The following is an 11,072-nucleotide window of genomic DNA, read 5'->3' on the forward strand; positions in this document are numbered from 1 at the left end:
TCCAAGAAACACCAAACCAATCACTTCAACTCCATAAATCCATCGATCAAAAAGCAAAATTAAGCAAACCCAGTTCGCAAAACCTACGAATGAAAAGGTAAAAATCAAAGAAGATGAGTGGGTTAGAGAGAGAGCTCTTGAGTATATTCGAAATTCGAAATGTAGAGAGAGAGAGAGAGAAGAGAGAGAGCTTGGATGAAGAAGATGGGTGGGTTAAAGAGAGCTCTTCAATGAAGAAGATGGGTGGCTTAGGCTTCTTTGAACTAGAATTGGGGGAGAGAGATTTCTCTCTCCTCTCTGTTTCTCTCTACAAAATGAGAAATAAGAGCTGAAATTTCTGGATAACTCATCTATATGGAAGGACAATTTGGTCATTTCAAGGTGTAGGAAAATTCACTATATTCACACAAAAAATGATAACCCACCCCTTTATCTTCCCCTACACACTCCTGTTTAATTCTGCTCGTTATTTCTATGTACGACAAACTGAGAGAGGTTGTAGGAGGAAAAAAATATGAGACTTACACTACTTGGTTGGACATCTTGTATTCAATTCACAATCCCATCAAATTTTTTGAAGCCGTGCTTTTCAAAATAAATAGTACTTAACTACTTAAGAATTAGTAGGAATTCCTTGAGATCACTTGAGATTCGAGTCCTATTGCAAAAGACACGTCAGTAGAGTATCATACTTATATTTTGACATTGTTACCATTTAGGTGTGCTAAAGAAGGTATTGGCTCATCTAACATTGGAAATGCACTTAGACAAAAAAATAACCCAACTTCAATAACCAGGCTTTGAGTTTCTCTCTCACCGAATACCACCAAGGTTAAGTATGCAATTTTTTTTTTTTTTTCTAAAGTTTTGTCTAAACAGATAAAAACTCGTTTTGAATCTTGAATCGTTAGCACAATCTATATATTCCAAATCGACTCGTTTAGGAATAACCAGTTCATGGGGCGGTTGGAATATCGCAAGGGGTACTGTAACGAATCCGGGTACTTGGAGTTACCAAGGTGCGGATGGGGCACATACTGTGTTTTCAGGCTTCTGATTTTTGGCAGCTATCTGGCATTGGGTGTATTGAAATCTAGAAATATTTACTGATGAACGTACACAAAAACCCTATTTGGATTTATCTAAGATCTTTGGAATTCAACCAAAATTGGAGTTATCCGCTAAGGATTACAGTAGAGCAGTTTATGAATGTCTACGCGGTACACTTGCTTTTACCAAAGACGATGGGAATGTTATATTAATTAGAACAAAACACAAGCAAATGCAGAACAAAAATGGACCAATTCGAATTTCACTCGAAAACACATCGCACTTTGCACATTCTATAGGAGTTGAAACAATCGCGTGATAAAATTGATCACTCCGAAATTTTTTGCTACCACTAGGCAACAAGCGAGTGGAAAAGAAAACATCTAAGATCGTGTTGCTTTCTAGCAAAACCAAGTAAATATCTTCACCTTTGCCTTATTTATTCGACCCACTCGATCGAATTCATACAAGTTACCAGAAATATTACTCGGGTAAAATATGAAACGTCGACAAAGAAAAAATTCTCAGCACCTTGATGCTTTTCTGGCGCAATAAACTATAAGCATCTTCCTATAACGAACATCTGAATGATCCTCGTGACATGAACTAGGCCAAGACATGGATGGAACCACTAACAAACTAGTCAATTGTCATTTTAATCTAAGCCAGAGAATCTTCAGTACCAAAAATGCAATTTTCTGGCGCAATCCTACCTTCGGTAATCAAGCTGTTTTCACTTTACGCGAGGGAGGTCGTCGGAATAAACTGATTAGATCATCAAGACCCTGTCAACGAGCAGCACAAGCAATTCAAAAAACTCAGGTATCTGGCTCGATTCCATTCAATCTACAAGTAAAAAGTGAGAATGGCAGGACAAATATACGATGCTTTGGTATTGTAAGGATTAGGAACAATACCCTAGTTGTGATGACAAGGAAACTGAAAAGTACGATCAAATATGATCCCAAGACCAGAAGCAACAGCAAATCGAATGTCACACTAGCCACCTGAAATAACATGGTTAGGCTGATCAGTCTTTACGCCAAGAAAAGAACTGACGGGTAATTAAAAAGATAATGCAACATATTTTATGACGGACAATTCTCAAACACTCCTACCAGCATGTTTCTATGGCAGTTTAAATATAAAAGGCGTCATGAGAAATTTATTTAAGCTCGAGCACTATAAAGGAGATTGTACTACCAAAGAAGATTGATATAAGAGCTGAGAGTTAGACTAGAAAACTAGCAAGTATAAGCTCTTGCAGTAGGAAGAGCCGAAGAGGCAGTTGTCATTCAATGTAATGCCCCTTGTATAGGGTTCAAAAATCAACATAAATAACACAATCAAACAATTTTGTTTTTTCATATACACAATTAGTACCTGATATACGTTAAGGCTAGCCCTAGTTGAATCGTAGAAAGTAAACATCCCATCAAGCACCTCATGCTGCACATTCACCTCATCTGTGTTGTCTTCCAATTCCTGTCGACAATATCAATTCTGATAAGTTAGAAACAAATACCAAGGGAATGAAAAGGAAATCAATTTTATACAAGACAAGTTGGTTTAAACTTTCCTCTTTTATTTGAGGTTCCTCCCTTCCCTCCGTTTTTTAATGGTTTCTATGTACTTGATTATCCCATAGTCTACCACAATATATACCCAACCCCACCTAAAATGGCAGCCTGAAGCACACCAGGTGCTGTCCCCAGTTTCTTTACCATGATGTCTCTGAGAAGTTTTGCATGCTCGCAGTTTGATCATATGCCACGAATGATCTCTAAATATAGGTAACTTGAATTCAGAAAGACAGTTATTTTAAGAAACTCAAAAATTTTATTACATATATTGCATAATCCGACAATTACATGTTGAGCCCATAAATGAAACTTATTAACCCAGCAAAGTAGCATTGCCAAACTTCTGAAGGTTGAGCTCAAAAGACTGTCAACAACAGAGAAACCTTAGATGCATCCAACATATCTTTAACTTTATAACTTTGTTCTTCTTCATACACTAAGAAAAATTAGAGAGCATATCTGTAAATAATTATTTAATAAATAGTGAGCAAATTTTAGCATAATATCAAGGCAATTGTGAGTATGAAGATATAAACCATGAAATGTATGTAAAATATGAAGATAGTACAACCTTCTTCAATGCCAAGATAAAAGGGTCATTCTTTGATAAAAATGGCGCCACTCGAGGTGTTTGTGACAGTAGATCCAACCACGATTTTATGTAAGAAGGATTAACTGCTAAACTACTGTTGTCAGCAAAGATTTGAACGTTCTTTCCTTCATGACCATAGATATGCCTCTGAATAAAATAGAGGGAAATAATACATTAGAGATTATAAATAATTATGGTCAGGAACCAATTACTTCCAACCCATTAAGTAATTTTTCTGGCTACCATTTTGAATTCTATTGGACAAATATAACAATTAATATTCCAGAATTCGAAAGGTTACACACTTCCTGTTCAAGCAACTATTTCCACATCAATGCTAGTTGATGATGACCTGAATCAACTGCATCCATAATGCAGACGATGCGGACACCATTACGTTATAGATCCTTCTAAATTCTATATCGAATGACATGACAATCACCAGGTGCAACTGCTTTTACAGTATCAAGTCACAAGTTTCTATACAGCATAATGTCAAAGTTTCTAAGTACCATGATCCTGAAGTTTCAACTTCGATAACTCAAGTCACCCAAACATGCTGCTTATCTAGATGGACTCTACCACTCCTCTCAGACCTACATGTCTAGTTGTCAAATGTATGGAATGTTAACAACATAACAGACAGAAGATTCCACAAAAACTTCTCATACTTCGAAGCTTTAGGTATCTACGAAGCATGGCTAAACGTTCTCTCTCCTTAAGCATGACAAAAAATAGAGAAAGTAGAAAACTTACAAACTATAGTATAAGTACTAAAACCATGATTGCATTCTTATAAAGATAGTACTAGAACCAAGAGAGATATGTGAAAGAAGGAATGAATAAAGAGTAATTTCCAGATAGATTAACCCTACCGCAAGGCTCTCAGCAACTAGCTTGACACTTCTGATGATTGCAGTTTCATTCACAAAAGGTCTGCACAAACCAAGATCTCAGCAAAAGACCATTTATTTATAAGTTCCAGAAGTAAGAAGACGTGGGTATAGATAATAACCTGCCATCAACAAGACTGCCAGTGCTTTCTAACAGTTCAGGAGCAACGGGGAGTCCAGAAAGAGTGGCAGCAGTAACTCTCAGCCGTGAAAATTGTTCATGCTCCCAAGCTACCTACAGCAATAAAACGGTTTATCACCTGATATAAACAGTAGGGTACAGGAGTGTGATGAAAATACAGCATGTTTCTAGCAATGGACTAGTACTTTGAAGAAGATGCACCCTGACTGATTTACAGTCCCACAAAAACACCAAATCAGTAGTGTCCTGTTTGGTTGCAGCAGCAGAACATACAATTTTAAAAACAAATCAACAAATTGTCTGTGTAAGGTATGACCTCAACATATACCAAACAAGCAGAATATTCATGTCGATGATCAGTAAAGATGACAATAGATTAAAAGTTTGCAATGAACCTCATGCATAACAATGATTAGTTTGATTATCCTAGAGCCAGATATTAGATTAAGGGGATTCTAGTTATTTTCTCAAGTCATAAACATTTTCCATGAAATTTCAGTATAGCAAGATATTGGGCCCTGAGGATTTCCATATCAAAGTCAGTAATGAAATTGATTGCAGGTATCACAAAATTCCCCAAATACAAGATTTTCAACCAACCCAGATACCAGTTTATTACCTGAGGAAAACCAAAGCAATCTACTTCCAGAGCTATAATAAATAATAGTTATATTGCTTCCAAGAATAAAGTGCAAGATAACCAAACATCTTTCCTAGTTTGAGGCATTTAGCAATATACTTATTCGGGGATTTGAAATATTATCATTAAATTGTTCGGCCACAACATAACCAAATATTCTTAGTTCACCAAAAAACGGGTGCTTACTCGGGGATTTGAGATATTAATCTTCTTGTGCTTCAGACCAACTTTAAGGCCCAGTTCTTCTGCTACATTAGAGAAACCCTACAGCAAATCCCACATTTAAACCATACTAGCAGAACTCAATGTAATTCAACATACAACTTGTAGTATATTCTGTAAAACTTTATTAGCTTACTTCATAAATTTGCTTTATGTAGGCATTTTCTGGTGGTTTAGACACATGAATCCACAAGTCCTTGTCCCATGAGCCAATACTATTCAAGCATATAGCATAGTCAATACTCTCACGCTGGCGTTGATCAAAGCTCCGAAGCCACTGTAAATGAAAATAAATAAGAAATACACAAGATAAAGAGAGGAAAAATATTTAAGTGACTTGGAGACAAAATGCTAGCTGTAATAAACCAGGAAGAGATGAGCACCTTATGAGTTCCATTGTAGTTATAAGGTCCTCCTGATGTTAACCCGAAAAGTAAATTATACCTTCCTCTTGTCTTAGGATTGGAGTAAAGAACAGAAAACAACCTAGCAATCTCAAGAAGTGCCACAACACCGCTTCCATTGCTATCACTTCCCACTGATAAAGCCTATAAACATAAGAAAATTTAGACCTTTATGACGATTAAAGTAGCTGAAGTTATTGACAATATGCAGTAAAGTTACATACAGGAGCTGCCCCAAAAGTGTCATAAGATGCTACTATAGCAATAGTTGGAAGCTGATTTGCTTCCCCCTCTGTTTTCAGTCCTGACAACCATCCCTATATTCATCAAAAAGAAACATTCAATTTCCAAACAAAGTGAAGCAAACTAAACACAAACAACTGCATGTTCAATCTTCCAATAAAGGGTTTCCAATTACAATGACGCTCCTATGAAAACATTTGCTGATGCTAATTGCAGAATAAGGTTACAAGACTACAACTAAAACCGGACCGACACTCAGAAGTGTGAAAATATTTAGTACAGGTGACGTACCATGTTAACAAATATTTATCTCCAAGATGCTAATATGAATACAGAACTGAGAAACTAGATAATCTTGGCCGGCCATTGAGTTTTACAAAATGGTGGAATATATGTGCAATGACCTCACTTCACTTTAATGTATTACAATGAATCACAATGTCAACCAGCTCCTATGCATACTAAAGGTATTCTGGTTGCAACATAAGTTGTCAAGTTGTTATTGCAACATAAGTTGTCAACTTGTTACTTAACAGGTTTGGAACACTTTTTGAGCTTAGCATAGCTTTAACACCTCTACCATTGCAGGAAAAGACTGCAAAAACTCAAATCCTATTGAATACAACTAATCAATACATAGGCAACAAATAAATCCTGGGGGACTACTTAAGGTAATATGATAAGCCAAAATTATTAACAACTTCTCCATCACTTAACTCTTTGTTCCAATCAGCTAAAATGCAATCCATAAAAGCAGTAAAGCTTTAGTCGTGTACAGGGAAATGTACCCAACACATTATAAGAGCAGTCCAGGGTCAAGTAGAATAACAAGTCATGTTCTAAAAACAAAGCAAGTCTTTTACGGAATTGTAATCAAAACCTAATACTCTTCGAGGGTGCATTGGAGTTACTAGTCATGTCTTGAAGCCTAATGATGGAAAACTCATTTTTGGAACGGATGTGAAGATTATTGTTAGGAGCCTCTTTTATCGTTTTTGACGTAATAGTCTTCATCATCCTCATCGACAATACTAGTCATGTTCTTGAACACTCTGAGAAACTCTCTTGCTACCACAAACTGGGGGTCATTTTTGTTGCCATCATTTTTACGTGTGCTGTTTATATTTGGGAAAAAAGAAACACTCATCTTCCATAAAGCTTAGAATATATATCCCAAACAATTCGATACACTTATACGTGCCTATTAACTTCAATAACAATTAGTTACAAACACACCAATTTGGTTTCACACGTAAACAGTGCATGAATTTTGTTAAAAACTTGGTGAAAAGGTCAGACCAGTAGAGTTATTGTAGAACCTTGGAGAACTTTATGGACCCAACTACAATGATTCAACTTGGAAAAATTTCCCCATGGAGCATACTCATAACTATTATCTATCTCAATACCCAATGAAAGAGGACGCCAACGGCAAAAGAAATAAATAAATAAAAATGAAAAAATAAACAAGAAACTTTTTTAGCTTAAACCTGAATGTTTGTGATGGTGGGTGATGCGCGCTTTTTAGGTTCTGGCACTGAAACAACAAGCTTGTATCTGCGAAATGCGACCAGAAAAAGAAAGTGATTCAGAGGTGTTCCATGACTAAACATTATAAGCCTCCTCAAGCTTGTGCAAAACAAGGATATACAAGTATAGTGTGAGTTGTTACTGATATACCTAAAAGGCCTGATGCGAACAATGACAATCATACAGAAGTAACAGTACCACAAACAGAACCATATGTATGCATTTAAAGCATAATTAAGATTAAAATATTTTCCTTCAAAAAAGCACAATTGAAATCTTTAGAATTGAGCAGAAGAAAAATAATAGATGAGGTCAGAAAAATAATGATATACAAAGGAAAACAAACAACGAGGATAAGAACAAAAGCTTATTGCTGTATAAGTTGTACTTGTTTTCTAGACGTCATCGAAAAGATCTCCTGAATCAGCAACCATATATGTATTTTCACACTACAAGTTTCAAGTTTCTAGTCCCCCAAAAAAACTCTTTGTGGTTTTGCACAACCACCTTTAACAAACTCGGTCTCCAAATATTTTGTCTACAGACCTATGTTCTTTTATTCTTTTCCCCTCCAGCTGTCCTAGCCAAAACCAGCTCACATCCCATGGGAATTAAGATTCCTTTCTCTAAACCTCTAACCCTCCTATGACCAGAAAGCTGCACCAAAATCCACCTTCTGGAAGTAGCTATAAGTTTATTTATTTCAGGAATTCTGATTGCCACCCCTCTAGAATCCTGATGAACTTGTAACGCAATGATTCTGTGCAATCTTTGCATCCTTGGTATGGCATTCCAAGTAAAAGGTATAAGGGCCCGAACTCGCTAGAGGGACCACCCTCCCAATGTAACTCACTCTCACTAGAAATCACTCTCTAAGACCAATATTTTCTGGCATATCATCGATTTGAAATTCAGAAAATTCTAATTTAAGATGCACATTATACTCTGCAGCTATCTGTCAAATAAGTTTCATAATATTAAGGGAGTTTTAACGAAAAGCCCGCGGTACTGTTCACTTTAACGAAAAACCACATTTTTACACTAAAAAGTCAATCCTGGTACTATTCACTTTACTCTTTAATTTTTCCTTATCGTTAAAACTTAAAGTTTTCAAGCCCTTTTCGTTAGTTTTCCTTAATATTAATCATATAGCCATTTACTTACCCGCCAGTAGTTGCAGTAGCAGGTTGACCAGTGGCATCATTCCGCTTGACATCAGCCAACACAGCCTCAATATCATCATCTTCAAAAGCAAAATATACAGGATACTGTAACAGAACACACCACCACAAAAATATCTTTTAGAAAAAATAATTTAATAAACACTTAAATAAGCAAAACGCAACTAAGACTTAGAATTACTCCCATCCTAATATATGAATTCTCCAAACAAACAAAATTCAAACATTCAAATAGTGAATCACAGATAGGAAAGAATTAACATGAACCAATACAATTTCATTTATGAATGCTGAATGCAATTAATTGCTTCTGAAACTAGAACCTACATATTAGTTTCCCATTGACTATATTAGAAAAGCACATAATAAGTTTCCAAATAAAGTTCTTACAACATATTGTACAACAATCAAGGATCAATATTTCACCCTTATTGGTAAGCATAGATACGTATAAAATACTATGCATATTCTAAGAAATCCTAGAATAATTCATTGATCCTTCTTTGGTCAATAACATGCAGTGGATGGAAAATAGATAATAGGTTTAGATGTTCTTCCATGAAACCCAAATTCTAGGCAAACGTATATACAATAGAGTGTAATTTATTTATTTATTTTTTTTAAAGATAAAAAAGATACATTGGAAGTGTAAATGATGTAAAAGTTAACGTAGAAGGCCTTTTTTACGAATCTACTTGCCATTTTCAAGTTTAGTATTGCTGGTGAATGTATTCTTAAACAAATGCTCACAAAAAAAAAAACATATGCACCACAACGCCAATTATGGTGCAAGTACTTTGCTTTGCTTTCATTGATTGGTTCAAACTCAAAATGCAAGATAATAAAAGGAATGAAAAACAATTACTGGGGCAGTTTACTGGGAAAACTAAGATTGCATTGGATTTCACAAATTAAGCTAGTAGCTGTTTCTACCAAAGTTATGTTGAGAATATATGCCATACTGATCAAATAAAGAACCTCAAGCGTACGGTTCAGTGGTGGAGAAAATTAGGGGAAAAAGTTAATCATATATCTTAAACCACGGAAGGACACTGAAATATTCAGAAACCTACCAACTAATGTTCCTACAAACAAGTCAGAAAATAAACATTCATCATTTAATCACTATTTCATAAATTTACATAGGAAGGCTCGAGGAAAACTATAGAAGCTAGCTGTCAAGCAATCATAAAGCTAAATACAACAGCATATGCATAGGCACACGGGTATCATAAACCATCACTTGGGAGCTGCAAGAAACCAAAAAACAATTGCCTGAATGTAAAAAGAACAAGAAAAAGTTATGGCTGTTTGACTCACAGGTATCTTGGAATGAATAAGTAATTTTTCAAGTTCGGCCAGATAATTCTTCATTGGCACCTCTCCATCAGTTTGATGATTGCTCGTTGCCCTTTCTCTGTTTTCAATACTAAATATCTGGGGCAGCAAAAACAGCAAACCTCCCAGAGGCTGCTTCTGGGTAATGTATTCTGCAATATGATTACCAATCTTGATCAGCAATCACAAAATCACCAACGGAAAGGCTGGTCGGTACTCAACCAACTTAACAAGCTCACTTAAATTAGTTATATTTTTAGAAACAATCATATTAAACATTCTGCTTAATTTGGTCTCGAGCATTCATATATTCAACATTCAAACCGCAATATGTTATTCAGTTACTTAAACATCAATTTTTTCACTTTAACGAGCTGTTAGAGAAAGGAAATTTAGAGCCCTGCATTCAATACGTCAAGAACTTATTCGAATGCCGGAATTGTTACTAATCAGCATTTTAGAAGTAAAATTATCGAAGCACTTTTGAGAAGCATTTCTGAGATTTATTCAAATCTTAATCTGGAGAGTGGTAATAGTAGTAGTACCAGTGACGAAGGAGATGTTGAGTTCGTGTAAGGGGATGATGAGGACAGTACGGGAGAGATCAGAGCCAGAAGCGAAGTTCAAAGAGCCAGCATGGTGGTTGAGGTTGGCGAGCCGAGATCCGAAAGGAGCACCAGAGATGTCGTACTGGATCAGCCGATACACGTCGACGACGGTGGCGGCGTCGCAGAGCTCAACGCAGGCGAAGATGATGAAGACGAGCGCAATCATCGAGTACATAGACTCCAACACTTGGCGCCTGCCGCCGCCGGGCGTCGCTTGAGCGGTAGCCATTCTCCGATTGGGATCTACTCTCCCCTCTCTCTGTGGGTCCGAGCGTTTGGGATCGGAGGAAACAAAGAGCAGGTCAGAAGGGAGAGTGGGGGTTGTGTTAGTTTAGTGTGGACTGACTCTTGCTGAACTCTTGATTGGTTAATTTTTTTTACTTATTTTTTTTTATGAAAAAAAAGGATTCATTAAAGAGAGAAGCGTCTAGGTAGACCTGGCATTTGTGTCGTATTTTTTATGCTCATGTTGTTTTCGTGTTATACTTGATATCTTAATAGATCGTATCAAGTAACTTCCGTTTAAGTAAAAGGGTAATATGATTTAACTAGAAATCGACCAGTTAATATTATCAGGTAATATGATTTGACATGTTACCTGACACACCCTGACTGAAATCAAGGAATGCTGCCCGTCACGTGAGAG

The 11,072-nt window shown here is 36.3% G+C and overlaps 1 protein-coding gene across 1 annotated transcript; it reads right to left on the reverse strand.

The window, feature by feature from the left end:
- Window positions 1-1,448: 1,448 nt before the first annotated feature.
- Window positions 1,449-10,836, reverse strand: LOC137743314 (uncharacterized). Its single transcript, XM_068483181.2, has 14 exons — window positions 10,364-10,836; window positions 9,801-9,970; window positions 8,464-8,567; window positions 7,260-7,326; window positions 5,751-5,843; window positions 5,506-5,670; window positions 5,259-5,399; window positions 5,087-5,164; window positions 4,241-4,353; window positions 4,101-4,161; window positions 3,205-3,372; window positions 2,434-2,535; window positions 1,968-2,057; window positions 1,449-1,835 (listed from the first exon to the last, which is right to left on the reverse strand). The coding sequence occupies exons 1-14, from the start codon at window positions 10,653-10,655 to the stop codon at window positions 1,773-1,775; spliced, it is 1,707 nt and encodes a 568-aa protein (XP_068339282.2). The 5' UTR covers window positions 10,656-10,836; the 3' UTR covers window positions 1,449-1,772.
- Between the last annotated feature and the right edge of the window lie 236 nt (window positions 10,837-11,072).

The sequence above is a fragment of the Pyrus communis genome, chromosome 11 (assembly GCF_041283825.1).
Source record: "Pyrus communis isolate YQ-2024b chromosome 11, ASM4128382v1, whole genome shotgun sequence".
Lineage (NCBI taxonomy): Eukaryota > Viridiplantae > Streptophyta > Magnoliopsida > Rosales > Rosaceae > Pyrus > Pyrus communis.